Below are 18,107 nucleotides of genomic sequence, written 5' to 3' on the forward strand. Positions count from 1 at the left end.
GAAAGAGAACATTAATTTAAGGCTAAGAAAAGTGAGCAGAGAATTATATATAGTTGGCTTCACATTTTAAAAACTGTAACATTTTCCTCTTCTTTAAATGGGAAGCAGGTATGTTTTATCCTCCACAAACTAACTATTCTCTTCTTCCCCAGAATTAACCAAGGCTGATAGTTTGGGAACAGAGTATGAGCAACTTCTGAAAAACAGCTCCAGCCTTTTTGTTTTGGAAATTGCCTTGGATTCATAGTTGGTACAAAGCTAAATTATATCCATCTGTTAAACACATGCTTTCAAATTCTGTTTGACAATAAAAATCTGTTTCAAAATTAAAGCAGATAAGAATATTTAACTTCTTTGCACTTTATTATCTTTTAACTATACCTCAATAAAAATTTTATAAACATTAAAGCAGGTATACAAAAACTGTCAGCCAAACATTTAAGTCAAACTTATTTGAAAACAGTTAACACAAAAACCCTGACCTGATACAAATCCCTCAGAAATGTTCTCACTTTGGGAAAGGCTCTGGGATCCTTCACAAGCGCCTAAACTGAGAGAATTAGAGCATTTTCCTTGGAAGTAGTACTTTTGTAAACACTATCCACAAGTTAGCCTTTTATGCTTGTTAGCTGGGTGAAATAGTTACGAGTGCGTCCCCAACAAGCAAGTCTAGGAACAGGCACTGAACACTTATAAGCATTAGGTGTATTGACTTGTTAAGTTAAGATACTGTGAAAGGAACTCAACCTTGCGCAAAGCAAAGGAAGAGGGTAGTGAGTTTGACAGTATCTGAAATATTGGTCCCTGGTCTTCCCCTGAAGAGTGTTTCCAGGTACCAGTGGAGTTAGGAACTTCCTACAGACACCAGGTCTGGGAGTCACATGCTGTAGCTTCAAAAGATAAGTAGTTTTAGTGTCTGATAATCATGGTCTCTTGCAAATCCATTAACAGTGCATGAACTCTTAATATGTATGTGTATCAATGTGTTCATATAATTGGAATGCTGCCCCAAAGTATTTACTGAGCAAATTACTCTGGTCCCAGCTGTTCTCACTAGTCTCTGGCAAAAAAAACACAACCACCCAAACTTTTGGACAATATGTAATCCCTATAATGTGCTTGTAAAAACTAGACCAGTTCAAAAACTGCAAGCCAATTTAGTGTGGAAAAATTTAATCCATTTTACAATTCCTTCCAACATATACTAGAGTCATTTTGGTGTATGAGTTTTCCCCAATATATGAGGCAAAGGCAAAGATGGAGGTTTTCTTGGGACTTCTAATCACCTCTGCATTGAACTGTGGGAAAGAGGATATGTCTTGCTTTTACCATGGCAATCCCGTTTGGAATCATGGGGAGGATCTTCCCTGTCTGAACTCTCTCTCTTTACCCTGACTTTTTCTTCATTCACATCACTTTCTGCTTCTGAATCACTCAGCTCCACATCTGGGCAATACCCATCATTCTCCTGATACAGAGCTCTCCCTGCAGACCGCCTGACAAGCTGCTTGCCCCAAAGCTGCTCTTTGGGGTTAATATTCTTGGTTGCCTTCACATAGCACTGGAGGTTCTCTGTGGTCTTCATCCAGTTACTGGTGACCTCCCTAAAGGACCTGCTGAGGTGCTCCACAGATTTTCTGAGGCTGCCCTGACTTCCCAAGTGGGAGCTGAGCATGGGCTCCTGGTCAGAGAACATCTCACCTGAGCTGTCTTTTTGGGTGACATCCCCAGACCAGGTGCCCTCTAGGCCATTGGATTTGGCAAACTTGGGATTAGGTTGATTTTTCCCATTCCCAATGGAAGACTGTCCATGCAGGGCAGCCTGAAGGACCAGAGGCTTTCCCAGAGACTGCCCATGATAGAACTCAGGAGATGGCAGTTTGCAAGCAGGACTGGGATCCTCTGCTTCACCTCTATCATCGCTGAGACTGGTCAGTAAACAGTCAGTCTGGCTCTCTTGTGGATGCTTTGGGTATGACTTCATTCTCATTTCCAGTGAATCTTGAGCCACCTGCATGCTCCTCATATCACAAACAGGGGAGCTGTCATCAGGAGAGAGAGGTCCATGATCAGGCTCTGTGGAGCTGTTACTGCCATCCTCTGTGGCTGATTTGGGCATTTTTAACTTTAAGGTAATTCTTGGTGATGGGTAAAACAATGAATTTTCTAGTGCATTTGTCACAGGAAGTCCTGAGATTAAAAAAAGAAAGATTCATTTTAACAACCAATCTAAATAACAGCATCTGTTTTCATGCAAATGGACATAACAAGAAAGTGGGGGCAGCAATACTCATAATTAGACAAAGTATACTTTAAAACAAAGTCTATAAAAAGACAAAGAAGGGCATTAAATAATGATAAAGGGAGGAATACAAGAGGAAGGTATTATACTTGTTACCACATATACCCAAGTAGAGGAACAACAAATATAAACAGCAAATACTAACAGAGGTGAAAGAGAAATTGACAATAATACAGTAATAGTAGGAGACTTTAACACCCCACTTACATTAATGGACAGATCACCCAGACAGAGCATTAACAGGTAACAGTGATCTTAAATGACACAATAGCAAGTTGGACTTAATAGATATCTATAGGATATTACATCCCAGAACAGCAGAATACACATTCTTTTCAAGTGCACATGGGATGTTTTCCAGGATATGTCATATGTGAAGCCACAAAACAAGTGTTGGACTATAAGAATTAACATTGTTAAAATGGCCATACTACATTTTTTACAGAACTACAATAAATAATCCTAAAATTCATATGGAACCACAAAAGACCTTGAACTGCCAAAGCAACCTTGAAATAAAAGAATAAAGCTGGAGGTTATCATGTGCCCAGACTTCAGATTATACTATTAAGCTACAGTAATCAAAACAGCATGGTACTGGTGCAAAAACAGCCACATAGATTGATGGAACAGACTAGAGTGCTCAGAAATAAACGTACACACCTGTGGTCAGTTACACTTGCCTACAACAAAGGAGGCAAGAATATACAATGGAGAAAAGACAGTCTCTTTAACAAGGGGTGCTGGGAAAACTGGACAGCTTCATGTAAAACAGTGAGATTAGAACATTTCCTCATACCATTTATGAAAATAAACTCAAAATGGACTGAAGACCTAATATGTTATACCTGAAACCATAAAATTCCTAGAAGAAAATAGAACACTTTTTGACATAAATCACAGCAGTATTTTTTTTTTTGATCTGTCTCCTAAGACCAAAGAAATAAAAGCAAAAATAAACAAATGGGACCCAATTAAACCTAAAAGCTTTTGCATGCAAAGGAAACCACTGACAAAATGAAAAGACAACCTACAGAATGGGAGAAAACTTTTGCAAATGGTACAACCAATGATGGGTTAATATCCAAAATACATAAAACAGTTCATACAACTTGATATTATAAAAATAAGCAACCCAATTAGAAAATGGGCAGAAGACCTGAACATATTTTGGAAGACATATAGATGGCCAACAGGCGTAGGTAAAGTTGCTCAACACTGATAACTATTAGAGAAACGCAAATCAAAGCCAGAATGAGATATCACCTCACACCTGTCAAAATGGCTATCATCAAAAAGTTTGCAAATAATAAATGTTGGAGAGGATGTGGAGAAGGGGGAACGCTTGTACACTGTTTGTGGGAATGTAAATCACTGCAGCCACTATGGAAAACAGTAGGGAGGTTCCTCAAAAAGCTAAAATTAGAACTACCATAGGACCCAGCAATTCCACTTCTGGGTATATACCTGGAAAAAACAAAAACACTATTTTGAAAAGGTATGTGCACCCTAATTTTCACAGCAGCACTATTTATAATAGCCAACATATGGAAGCAACTGAAGTGCCCACGAACAGAAGAATGGATGAAGAAGAGGTGATACACACACACACACACACACACACACACACACACACACAATGGAATATTACTCAACCATAAAAAGAATGAAATTCTACCATGTGCAGCAACATGGGTTAACCTAGAGAATATGTTAAGTGAAATAAGTCAGCAGCAAAAGACAAATACTTTATGACATCACTTATATGTAGAATCTAAAAAATAATAAAAAATAATACAAATGAATATATATGCAGAACAAACAGACTCACAGATATAGAAAACAAGCAAGTGGTTAGCAAAGGAGAGAGGGAAAGGAGGAGGGGAAAATTAGGGTATGGGATTGAGAGATACAAACTAGTATGTATAAAATAAACAACAAGGATGTATTGTATAGCACAGGGAATTATAGCCATTATCTTGTAGTAACTTTTAATGGAGTACAATCTGCAAAAATACAGAATTACTATGCTGTACACCTGAAACTAATATAATTTTGTAAAGCAACTATATTTCAATAAAAAAATAAACAAAGGCATACATTTTTACAGCAGAGTTCACACACCCACTCTTCCAAATACTGAGCAAGTACCTGTGTTTGATATGTGCATATAGCAGCTGAAGTTAGCTGAACTAGAGGTTAGGGTGGGGATTGCTACAGAAAACTTAGCACTGCCACTTTTTGCTGTGTGACTCCCAACCTCTTCACCTCTGCTCTCCTAGTCTGTAAAAATAATCACAAAGACCAGTGTGATGCCTCATACATCCTTTCTGCTCCCTCTATTTCTGAAAAGAATGTCACTAGTAATGGTTTAGAATAGGGTCTTCCTATTTGTGTGTCTGTACATGTGCATGAGTGGGTACCGCATAGCATTCAGAACTTGCCTTAAACACAGTCAGGCTTCCCTGGTGGCTCAGGTGATAAAGAATCTGCCTGCAATGTGCTAGACCCAGGTTCGATCCCTGGGTCAGGAAGATCCCCTGGAGAAGGGAATGGCAACCCACTCTGGTATTACTGCCTGGGAAATCCCATGGATGGAGGAGCCTGGCAGGCTACATGCAGTCCACTGGGTCACAAAGAGTCAGACTCGACTGAGCAACCAACACTTTCCCTTTCTTTCACTTTGAACATAGACATTTCAGATCACACCCTCCAGTCTTCCTAAAGTAAGTAAAATACAAACTCACAAGAATGTAGTACAGGTTTTGGTGGTTCCCATATATTTTATGTCCTTAACTTAAAATAATTTCTTCACTATGAATGACCACCATGGAGGTGGTGGGGCAGGTTTTGTAGTGGCAAGGCCTCTAGAAAAGAATCATGATATTTCTGCCAATCATGATATTTCTGCTGTTATGGGCTTGGCCTTGGGAGTACTAGCAATCAATTACCTGGTTATATCAACCCTATAATCATATTTAGGACAAGTCTTCCTCTCTCTATTATTCTGAGTGTTCTGAAATCAAAAGGGCACTTTTGTATCAAACAATCTATTTTTGTATAAGGACTTGACCTTTGCCCATTACCATCTCACTGTAGCTTCACAAAGATGACATACAGAGAAGACATTAGGTGCCCCAATGGACATCTGTTCCCTAAGGGTCCAAACTGAACACTCAGTCCCCGCTTCTACCAGGGTCTGCCATCTGTTGCTGCCACAAGCAGTTATAGGGTTGGGTCCCACTAATCAGAAGCCACATGGTCTAGGGACCAATTTCCTTGGCACTATGGAGGCTCTTCCTGCTGTCCTTTGGTTCTCCTTGTCTTGTCTATCATGGTACGCTTATGGCTGAGCAGCCCTGCTGTCTCCTCCTCCACCATTCTGCCATGGCCTGTGATCCTCACAACTTTCCATAAGACTTTGACACCTACCTGACACCTTATTTCTGGGTGTCTCTCTTGCTCTATAGCTGGCCCTTGGCAGAAGCTGGATTCTGCACACATTGCCCAGTGACCCCTAGTTGCCCAGGCTCTGCCACTGACCTTTATGTTAAATGAGGCACAGGGAGGTTACAAATATCTCTGAATATGACTGTCGTCATTCCAGCCAAGCTCCTATGCTTAGAGTACTGTAATTATGCTCACTTGTTTCTCTCACCAAGTGGGCAGAGTTCTCTGAAGGAAGGAATTCTGTCTTGCTTGCTGCTGTCTTCTAGCTCAGCTCTTAGTTCATAGGAGGTGCTCAACAAACATCAGTGAATAAGTGAAAAGATAAGAACCCAGATCTCCTACTAAATTCTGGCTTAGGATTTGTCATTAATGTAACAGATTGTTAGGATGAGTAACCCTGGAATTAAATGTTCTCTGGGAACTACAATTAGATCGTATCCTACTGATTTCTAAATGAATCCAATGATTTTAGAATCATTTCATGGCTCCAACTAACAGCCTCTAATATCTGTCTGGGACGTAAGTTATCTGTCCTAGACCTGCAACTCTACCAACCCTTGGATTTCTTGCCTCATGAGTCAACAGTGAAATGGGCCATGTTGCATCATGGTTGGACTAGAACAAATGAATTTAAAAGATTTTTAAGTGAAACAATTGATATAAAATTTGTACGGCTTACCTGCAGCAATTTCCTCATTAGCAAGCTTGACTTGCAAACCAAAGATCTGTTCTTGTAATTTGTTGTATGACAGTTTCAGCTTTTCTCGTCTGCTTATCATGTAGCACAGGTTTCGGACCTGTAAGCCCAACCCCAAACAAACAAGAGAGTTTTGTCATGTTACACAAACCTGACAACTGAACATTGTTTAGCTAAAATTAAGACAACTTAATTTTAAGTCACATGGGGTGGGGGGCTGAGGAGAGAAGACAGAACCTAAAAGCTGCATAAAGAGAGCCACTACATAGGTATTCACATGGCATGGTCAATGGTGGGATCATGATTCCCGTATCAATCAGCAGCACAAGCAAAATCTCCAAAGCTACCTTCTCAAGTCTACTCTCCCTGTGGTGTCATGGGCTTGATATTTATCTGTGCAGCCAGGCTGGGAGAACTGAATGAAGACTTAACAGTTTAGCTTTCCCTTTAGATCCCTGAGTAAATGGTGGCAATGCTGGATCCAGTATTCTAATGAGTGCTGGACCAGCAGGGTAAAAGTCTGCTGGGAAGACTGGAAGTAGCTTTTTTTTGCTCACACTTTCAGTTCAGCCAAGTTTCCATAGTCACAAGGGTGAAATCCTCACTCTCTCATGCTCTCCCATCTGGACAAGTTACTCAAACTTTGTGTCCCAGTTTATTCATCTGAAAAGAGGGATAACTGTACCTTCTTCATATGCATGTCAGGATTATGAGTTAATATTTACAAAATGCTTAGAAGAGTGGTACCACATAGTAAGTGCTATATTATGTGTGAGTTAAATTTTAAAAAGTGAGTAAAATCAACCCTGCATATTCACTGGGAGAACTGAAGCTGAAGCTCCAATACTCTGGCCACCTGATGTGAAGAGCCAACTCCTGGAAAAGACCCTGATGCTGGGGAAGATTGAGGGCAAAAGGAGAAGGGGATGGCAGAGGACAAGATGTTCAGATGGTATCACTGACTCAAAGGACATGAGTTTGAGAAAACTCTGGGAGATGGTGAAGGACTGGGAAGCCTGGCGTGCTGCAGTCCATGGGGTCGCAGAGTCGGACATGACTGAGTGACTGAACAACAAAAAATCTATTAGTTCCTTTCCAAATTCTGGTAGCAGAGAAAAAAAACAAGCCACCATTACACTTGATTATAAGATTCTCTAGGGTAAACATAGGACTTAACTTATCTTTAAATTCCTACAGTACCTAATTTAGTGTGAATGTGTGTGTGTGTGTATGTATGTATCTCATGAGTTACACTGAATTATCTGGTGCAGAGGCTCTCAACCAAGAGTAATTTTTCACCCCTAGAGGGCGTCTGGTAATTTGAGAACATTTTTGGTTATCACAACTGGGCATGTGGGGGGTTTGCTACTAGTATATAGTAGGTAGAGGCCAGGGATGCTGCTAAACATTTTACAGTGTCCCTCATAACAAAGAACCATCCAGTCCCAAATGTCAATAGAGCCAAGTTTAAGAAACTCTGATCTGGCACTTTCCTAAGCAAAATTCATTCTTTCTTCAGCCTGCAGTTTTATAAGTGTGTCAGTAAAATATAGCTGAGCCAACTTAGGTTCAACAGTGAAAAAAAGGTAAACCAAATGAAAAATTTATTTCATATTTAAGGTTCATAAAGCATCTAAGTGAGGATAGACTCTTCTATTCTCTGATGTGTCTAGCAGAATTTCAACTAAGCCCAACATTTGGGGCCACAATGAAATCAGAAGATAAGTAAGGGCACAGACGCTTGTACTACAAATATAAATGGGTTGTGTGTTTTTTTTTTTTAAATCTGGAAGTGTGGCCTCCATTCCTATGCAGACCAAAACCTATACCCTAGGTCATAGTTGGTCACCTTACCCTCTCTAGGTCTTGCCGTAGGTGCATAAACATTCTCATGCGAGTGTGAACACTCTCTTCCCTTGGCTGTACCAGGACATTTTCTTCTTCCTCTTTTGGAGGAAATAATGGCTTATTGAAGTTACTCTTCCGCTTCAGCTTCCAGTAGTTATAGATGAAGTCCACAATTAGCATGGGCAGCCCCAGCTCTGTGGCTACATCTTCCACATTGACCATGGAATAGAACTCCTCCTCCAGCTCCCGAAGCTTCTGTGCCCGCAGGCTGGTCTTCTCACTCTTGGCCTGGCTCTGCTCTGAAGCCCTGTGTAGGGGGTACTCAGACTCCCTGAGCTTTTGCCTGCTTTGGCTGTGCTTGAGGCAGTATGACTTGAACTTTACTTCATCCCCCTTATCTAGGATGGTCTTCATTTCTAGGCTGTGCTCAAAGGCACAGGTGACATGGAAGGCAGTTATGCAGCTTTTTATTGAGCACTGTGGGGAGAAAAGATGTGTTAAGGTAGCAGGGCTGTGTGGGGAAAGAGGAAGCTCTATATGCCTGGACCTAAATTGAGAGCTCATAGGAAGCAAAGGAAAGACAAGGGAGAAAGTTGGTCTTAAACTGACTATGACGGACACCTTTCAAGTAAGCCCGGAAATCTGTTCTTTTACAAAACAATAAAAACAGAGGCAAAACAAATTTTTTTTCAAACTCTTCTTTAAATTTTAGCTCAAGCATTAAGTTTTTCTGAGAATTCTTCTTTGGCCCCTATATATAGAGTCATGCTGTATCTTTTCTGTGACCCCCAATATCACCTTATTATATGCTTGTATAATGGTCCTTTTAAACTATACTTAGAGCATAATAAATGTAAAATTCCTGGCCATGGCTCTTAAAGACAGAAGCTGTGTCATTCATCTCTGTTTGTCATCAACTGTTGAACTAGCAAGTGCTCAAGAAATGCTTCTGAACAAATGAAAGAAAAACAGAATCAATATTACTGCCAGAACAGCTACTGGTTCTAAAAAAGTCACAGGAACTCCAATATTCAAGTAACCTAACTTCTTGAAATTGGTCTTATAGAGCTGTGCTGTCCAATATGGTAGCTAAGGTAGCCAACTGGCTATCTTAAATTACATATAAAATAAAATTAAAATTACATACAATTAAAAATTCAATTCCTTAGTCACACTAGCCACATTTCAACCATACTGGACAGCACAAATTTCCATCACATCATAGAAAGTTCTACTGAACAGTATGGTTACAGACAATTTGGAATTAAGTTTACAATATTCTTCCATTCATAGCTGTAACACATTTATTAGGTACATGCTTAGGTACATTCTTGGGACATGCACTGAGGATTCACAGGGAGGCAAAGAGAACCTAGCCCATGACTGCTTGACTCTTGTGCTGCAGTTAGTTTCAATTATGATTTGTTTTGGCTATGTTACAGTTTTCCTTCCAAAGATTTAACATGCACATGTGTTTATATTTTTATGCAAATAAAAGAAGGAAAGCAATGGAGGATTTGTTTCAAAAGATATAGTGGGAATTCCCATGATTAAAGCCAAGTCTCAAATCTTTTGGAAGCATGCATCTGGAGGGCAGACTGCTCAATTATCTATATGTTGGGTTTTTGATAACAAAACATAGAGAATGACCTTGGATATGAATAAAGACTAAAAAAATGCAAAACCTGGCAGGCCACCTTAAAGACTGAGAAATTCAACACTTAAGAGAATACTGGCAACACATGAAAATATATTCAACATCGCTCATTATTAGAGAAATGCAAACCAACATAATAGTGAGTTATCACCTCATGCTGGTCAGAATGGCCATCATCAAAAAAATTTACAAACTATAAATGCTGTAGAGGATGCAGAGAAAAGGGAACTCTCTTGCACTGCTGATGAGAATGTAAATTGATAAAACCACTAAGGAGAACAGTATGGAGATTTCTTTAAAAACTAGGGATAAAGTTACCATGTAACTCAGTAACATATAACTCAGTAATCCCATTACTGGGCATATACCCTGAAAAACTGTATCCCCAATATTCATTGCAGCACTATTTGTAATAGCTAGGACATGGAAGCAACCTAGATGACCATCAACAGATGAATGGATAAAGAAGTTGTGGTACATATATACAATGGAATATCAGCCATAAAAATGAACGAATTTGAGTCAGTTGAAATGAGGTGGATGAACCTATAGCCTGTTATACAGAGTGAAGTCAGTCAGAAAGAGAAAAACAAATATTGTGTGTTAATGCATAATATGGAATCTAGAAAAATGGTACTGATGAATCTATCTGCAGGGAAGGACAAAGACATACAGGACTGTCTCGTGGTAACAGTGGTAACAGTGAGGGAAGGAGAAGGAGCGAGGAATTGAGAGAGTAGCACTGACATATATACATTACCATGTGTAAAATAGATAGTTAATAAAAAGCTGCTATATAACACAGGAAGCCCAGCCCAGCACTCTGTGATGACCTAGAGGGGTAGGATGGGGGGGTCTGGGAGGGAGGCTCAAGAGTGAAGGGATATATATGTGTGTGTGTGTGTGTGTATACACACATACACTTATGGTTGATTTGTGTTGTTGTATAGCAGAAACCAACACAACATAGTAAAGCAATTATCCTCCAATTAAAAAAAAAGAATACTGGCAACCAGCAAAGCTTTAACGGGAGCAGATTCCACTTAATCTAATTTCACAGGATAAAGAATTCCAGGGATGGACAACAATTCAAAGATCATCTTATACAACCTCACACATGTTATTACTTGTGAAAAGTAGTGAAAGTGTTAGTTGCTTAGTCGTGTCTGACTCTTTGTGACCCCATGCTCTGTAGCCCACTGGGCTCCTCTGTCCATGGAATTCTCCAGGCAAGACTATTGGAGTGTGTTGCCTTTTCCTTCTCCAGGGGATATTCCCGACTAAGGGATTGAACCCGTGTCTCCTGCATTGCAGGTGAATTCTTTATTGTCTGAGCAACCAGGGAAGCCCATTATTAGTTGTACTTCCTGTAAAGTACCTGATTTGCTACCTAAACTGCCCCCTACCCTCAACTCCTACTTTTCAGTTAAGTGGTATTCTAGCCACTTACTGCATTCCTAAAACAGCCCACCCCAACTTAGCTTGACTGGGAGAGTTTGTTCCGTTACATTGAAATTTGTATCCTTAAAAATTCTATGATTTGAAAAGTCTCATGAAAACAAGGATGATGAAAAGCCCAAACTATAGTTTTATTTGGATTTCTTCTGTTATCCCTTGACTAAGAAACTAGCTGGTCGTTTAAAAAACAAGTAGCAAAAGGCATTCCATAGGAAAAGGTTAAAAATGTTGGGCATAGTGCTCTTCTGCTGTTTAAAAGACAAAAATATGGGAAGAGAAAGCAAAAGGAATGTTTTCTGTTCAGGAGATGAGTGTGTGACATAAAACTACTACTAATGGGAAGTTAAAAACAGATCATCTCTGCCTGAAAAAAAAAAAAACAGATCATCTCTCTTAGATCAAATTTATAAAATGTAGAGACATAAATATAAATTACTCAAAATAAAATACAATAACATGAACAAGAATTGGGTACTTAGATGAAAAATGAAATGTCCCTAGGAAACTGCCATAAAATCCATCTAGTTTCAAAAAAGGTCATTCTAAGGTCATACTCAAAGTTGGAAGTCCACAATACATATCTCGGTGATAAAGGAGAAATGCTAACCAATCAAATAACTTTTTACTTTTTCCCAAAAATATATATTTGGCACATTCTATTAAACAAAATGTTTTTGTATATATCTCATTTCTACTGTAATCACTTAAGGTGACAGGGGTGGTGGTGTTTTAATGCCCATTTAAAAAGAACAGCTTTACTGAGATATAATTTACGTAACACAAAACTCATCAATTTTAAGTATACATTTCAATGTTTTTAGTATATTTACAGAGTTGTACAACCATCACCACTATGTAATTCCAGTACATTTTCATCATCCCCAAAAGAAATCTCATTTCTATTTGCCACTCCCTGTTCCCAATCCCAGCCCTGAGCAACCACTAGTCTACTTTGTGTCTCTACAGTAATGCCTAGCCTGGGCATTTCATATAAGTGGAATCATAGGTGGCAGTTTATATCTGGTTTCTTTCTTAGCATGTTTTCAATGTTGCAGCATGTATTAGAATTTCATCCTTTTTAAAATATGGTCAAATAATATTCCATTATATTGGCTATACCACATTTGTTTATCCATTCTTCAGTTGATGGACATTTAGACTATTTTTACCTTTTAGCTATTATGAAATAATGCTGCTATCAAGATTTGTGTACCTGTTTTCGTGTGGATGTATGTTTTCATTTCTCTTTGGTAACGTGCAATAAAGGATTAACTTTGCCAAAGAAAACTTTGGCCCTTTGCCTCTAGCTCCTGAGAGGTAACCTCTTAACCTTCAGAATGTCCTGTCTGATAAGAGTGTCTTTATTTACCTGGAGGTCTTGGGCCATGTCAGATAGTCTCTGCTAACAATGTGATTTATGGTGGAAGCTCTGAGTTACGTGGTATCAGCCTGACCTTTGGAGGGATTGGAGAGACTAGAGACTAAGTCCAGCTATGCAGGTGGTCAGTCATGTCTACGTGACCAACTCCTGATAAAATCTCTGAACACCAAGGTCTGGGTGGTTTTGCTGGTTGGCAATACTCTGTATTGTCATACACCAATGCTGAGAAAAATAAGCACTGTCCACAAGATTCCACTTAGGAAGCTGGAAGCTCTGTGCCTGGTCTCTTCTGGACCCTGCCCTATGTACCTCTTCCTTTTGCGGATTTTAATCTGTATTCTTTCACTGTAATAAACTATGACCATGAGTATAAATGTTTTTGAGTTCTGTGAGTACTTCTAATGAATTATTGAATTTGAGGGTGGTCTTGGGGACCTCTAACTTGTAGATATATATACTTAGAAGTAGAATTACCAAGACATACAGTAACTCTATGTCTAACTTTTTGAAGAATCGCCAAACTGTTTTCCACAGTAGTTATGCTTTTTACATTCCAATCAGCAACACATGAGTTCTAATTTCTCCACCTTCTTGCCAATAATTGTTATTGTCTGCTTTTCTTATTATTACCACCATAATGAGTATGAAGTAATATCTCACTGTGGTTTACTTTTAAAGGGGTTAAAAAGAAATAATTTTCTACCTATTTTTCAGAAATTATAGAAGAGAAATGAGTTTTTGAAATACTTTCATTAGAGGGAAAATGCTATCCTTACATGTTCACATTTGTAAGGGGAGTTGGAGTTTCTTGTGGGATGAGAATTGAATCAGATAGGGTGGTTAGAATAAAAATCTTTGAAAAAGAACACCAGAGACTGATTTAGGAATTAAATTGTTTCTTGCCTCTTTAAATAAATATTTTATTACTCGCCCTAAAAGAAAACAGTGTGTACTCCTCAAAAGCAGATAACATCTGTGCTGAACACCATGGGCCTGGCGCACTTGTCCTCAGCAGTTCTTATCCTGCTGCAGGGCAGTGTCCATTTGGTTGCCCTTAATACCCAATGATCTGTGAACAGACAAATGGGTGATATCAGAGCAATTTTCTCAAAGTCTGGTCACTGACACCACATCATAAATGGTTCAAAGTCAGCCTACAAAACTTATTTAGCTGTTATGTACTTAAACTCTAGCACCAACAGTGGCCACCAGTCCTTCTGATCTCTTATCCCTAAGGGTCTGCAAGGTCTGATGGGTGATATCACTTGAGTGTTACTTAACTTTCCTCATGTTTGTATCTGGTCTCCCTTAATAGACTATACATGCCTGAAGGCAAGGACCAGAAATATCTTAGTACAGGAACAATCTGTATTCACAAATAAAATTTGGAATATATGAAAAAAATATTAAGGTGCTTTCCCTCTTATTTTTTGGTGCCCTTTAATCTTAATATTTAATTTCTTTCTCTACCAGTACCACCTTTAATAGTCACTGAGTAGACATACTTGCATTTCCCCACTTGTCAAAGATTTTCACTTGTTTTTAAAAAGTTCACTTCCCTCATAGTCAAAAGCTATTTACTGTTAGCCTAACAGTAAACTCCTGGTTGCCCACCAATTTATTCTGACTTCAATATACACGCATGTAACTCCAGACATGCCCACATTCCTCTACTGTCAAAAGGGGCACCTACATCAGCACCAAATGTTTAATGATTCTATTCAGTTTGGCTGGATGAATGCCAGTATTTTACATCAACAAAGTCAGATTGATGCCAGGAAATAATATTAGTATGAACAATAATAACAAGTACAACTACTAGTACCACAAATATTTACTGAGTATTCAGTATCTGTTAGGCACCGTGTTAAGTTCTTCACCACCTCCTTAAGTAGGTACTATTTTATCATCTCCATTTATAGATGTGGAAACTGAGGAACAGATCTGGTAGGTAACTTCCTCAAGACTACATAACAAACAAGAGATGGAACCAGGATTTGGACCCCAGGAATCTGGCTTCAAATATATTTTTAACAACTGTTCCTTCTTTGTTTTTTTCCTCAGGGAAGGCCTAAAACATCTAGATTTAGGCTGAATGGGGCTTGAAGATAAGATACATAAGGACCCTAAAGGAATTCTGGAAAGGTGGCAGATGGACTGTAGTCCATGGTCTAGGCAAAATTCGGAGCTGTCTGGGGCATCTGTTTCGAACCCAGTCTTTAGGATCTGTCCTAGAAATCCAGAAATTTTCATGCTCAGAAGAAAGGTTCTAGCTCCCAGATATGGAGGCTGTAGATAGTGGCTAGTCTAGACCCCAAAACCACCAGTGTAAGATTCTATCCTTGCCAAATGAACGTTTCCAAATCCAAAGAAGGGGAGAGATGTGGGTATTTCCTACTGCTGGAAGGTAGGAAGAATAAATACAATTCACAGGTAAGAAATCTCCATAAAGAGTTTATAAAGCAGGGTACTTGAAATGTGTGACTAATCACAAATATCCTTAAATAAACCTCTGAAAAACAATGATGCTAATAAAACTTGACCCCCACCCATATTCTGCTTATACTAACAGAGTGGGCTTTGTTTTCCATAGCTGACATCTAGTTTTACTGTGGGAAAAGGGACCAAAACCCCTTTTCCCTTTTAAGCCACCATTAAGTTAATTCCAAACTGGTAAGTAATTTAGAATCTTGTTTCCTGGATGGGAATCAAAAGCAGTAAACAAATACATAGCAGAACATAGGTGGAGAAAAACACAACCACACTTCACAAGGTCACCTGAATTTCACTCTCCCTCACCTGGGGGGGAAGATCTTTAATGCAGCCTGGCACTTAAACTGCACTTTCCCAAACCAAAACACTATTTCACACCTCTTCTCTCCCCAGATTGGAGACTTCACCCACATCCTAACTCTCAGCTGATGATTCTGTTTCCTGCCTCACTGAGGAAATTACAACAATCAAAAGAGCACTATGCAGATTCCTGGCAGCACACCTACTTAATAATGCGCCTATACACTCTGCGTTTGAGTCTGTTACCCGGGAAGAACAATCTGTACTCTTACCTGAAGCCGCCCCTCTCTTACCTACAGAAAAGCCTCTATCCAACAGTTTTTCCTCTCCACGGGGTCACTCTCTTTGCATGCACACTGTTATGTTCTATATGTTAACAAGCAAACATACAGTAGTTTTTCCAGTATCCACGGGGAACTGGTTCTAGACTTCCTGTGGGTACCAAAATCCACGGATGCGTAATCCCTTATATATTGATAAAATGGCATAGTATTTACATGTAACCTATGCACATCCTCCCATACTTTAAATCATTATAAAAGCTAGTACAATGCAAATGCTATGTAATAGTTGTCTGTGCAAGGCAAATTCAAATTTCCTTTTTGGAACTTCCTGGAATTTTTTCTGAATATTTTCAGTTTGCCATTGGTTGAACCTTTGGATGCGGAACCTGTGGAAACAGAGAGCTGACTGCACATACTTGTTATTTCTTCCATCTTAAAGAGTGAACTTCTTTTCCCCACTTTTCCAGACTTCCTACTCTATTTCTTTGCCCTGGCTTTTGGCAATGTAGCTTTTGCCATCACCACTCCACCTAAATTGCTCATCCAGATTACTAATAATCACATTGCTAAATTCAGGGATCAATTTGTAGTCCTCATCTTACTTCAGCAGTAGTTTTACATCACTGATCATTTCCTTCTCCTGGAAATGCTTTCTTTCCTTGGTTTCTAGGCTACTACACTGTCTTGGTTTCCTCCTGTCTCCCTGATGACTTTTCTTAGTCTCCTCTGCTCTCTCTCCCTATTCCCCCGACTACTGGAATGCTTCAAGGTCTAGTGCTTGGTACTGTTCTCCTATTTATCTACACACACTCACTCAGTGATCTTACCCAGTTCACGCTAAAGATATCTACACGATAATGACTCCCAAATTTATGTCTTCAGTCCAAAACTTCCTCACAAACTCCCACAGACAACCATCAGTTTGATATTTCCACTAGGCTATCTGATAGACATCTCAAACTTAAATATCTAAAACTGAACTCATGTTGATCTTTCCCTCCACGTCTCTTCTAACTGGAGATTATTCCATTCAGTTTATGGAAACTTTACCCTTCTCCCTGTTTGGGCCAAAATCTGGAAGCATCCCTAACTCCTATCTTTCTCGCTCACCTCGCATCCTATTCATAGCTAATCCTGTTGGCTCTATTTTAAACATTCATCCAGAACCAATCACTTTTCACCACCTCCACAGGGCTATCACTCCAGACAAAGCCACCCCAGCCATCTCTCAAGGATTACTATAAAAGCTTCCGAATTGTTTTTCTTGTTCCTAACCTCCCCTCCTCGCAGTCTACTCCAAATAAGCAGCCAGAGTGCCTACTTTTGTTTGTAACATTTTACTAGGGAAAAATCTACATAACAGCATAAAGAACACTCATTATATACTCATTATCCAGCTTTGATAATTAATGTATAACCTGTCTGGTTTCATTTTTAACCTCTGTAGTATCCTGCCCTCCAGACTGCTTTGAAGCAAATCTTAGACATCATTTCATAGTGACCTGTTAAAAATATAAATCAAATTATGTCACTCATCTGTTCAAAACCTGCCAAGGCTCCCCCTTTAAATGCTGAGCAAAAACAAAAGATCTTTTCTTTTTTTTTAATCTTTTGGCAGCACTGTGTGGCATGTGGTATCTTAGTTCTCTCAAAAAGGGACCAAACCCATGCCCTTTGCCTTGGAAGCTTGGAGTCTTAACCACTGGACAGCCAGGAAAGTCCTCAAATAAAAGACCTTATAAGGGCCCTGGGAACCCTTCACCATGGGTTTGCACACCATGGCCCACAGACTAAATGCAGCCAGCTGCCTGTTGTAATGTGGCCCAAGAAATATGAATAGGAGCTAAAGATGGTTTTTATGTTTTTAAATAGTGGAAAACAATCAAAAGAAAAAGAATATTTTATGGCATAAAATGACTTTCAAATTTTAGAGTCCATAAATAAAGTTTTATTGGTATACAGCCATCCTCATTTGCTTAAGTACTGTCTATGGCTGCCTTTGTGTTATAAAGACAGAGATGACTAATTGTGACACAGAGTATATGGCCTGAAAAGCTTAAATATTTACTATCTGGCCCTATACAGAAAAAAGTTGCCAACCCTTGCCCTAACCAATCAGATCCCTGTGTAATCTCTCTGATCTTCTCTTCCCACACACTCCATTACAGTCTCACGGGCCTCTTTTCTATCACTCAGACAGACCAAACACACTCCTGTCTTGGGGCCTTTGCACTGGC

General features: G+C 39.3%; 1 protein-coding gene across 1 annotated transcript in view; it reads right to left on the minus strand.

Annotated features, from left to right (window-relative positions):
- Positions 1-344: 344 nt before the first annotated feature.
- JADE3 (jade family PHD finger 3) overlaps positions 345-18,107 on the minus strand; it is a 136,318-nt gene continuing 118,555 nt past the window's right edge. The window contains exons 9-11 of the mRNA XM_020871659.2: positions 8,304-8,774; positions 6,432-6,549; positions 345-2,190 (exon numbers count right to left, since the gene is read on the minus strand). Of these exons, the coding sequence (XP_020727318.2) occupies positions 1,283-2,190; positions 6,432-6,549; positions 8,304-8,774 (1,497 nt within the window). The 3' untranslated portion in view covers positions 345-1,282. The remainder of the gene's footprint in view (positions 2,191-6,431; positions 6,550-8,303; positions 8,775-18,107) is intronic.

Source organism: Odocoileus virginianus, chromosome X (genome assembly GCF_023699985.2).
Source record: "Odocoileus virginianus isolate 20LAN1187 ecotype Illinois chromosome X, Ovbor_1.2, whole genome shotgun sequence".
Lineage (NCBI taxonomy): Eukaryota > Metazoa > Chordata > Mammalia > Artiodactyla > Cervidae > Odocoileus > Odocoileus virginianus.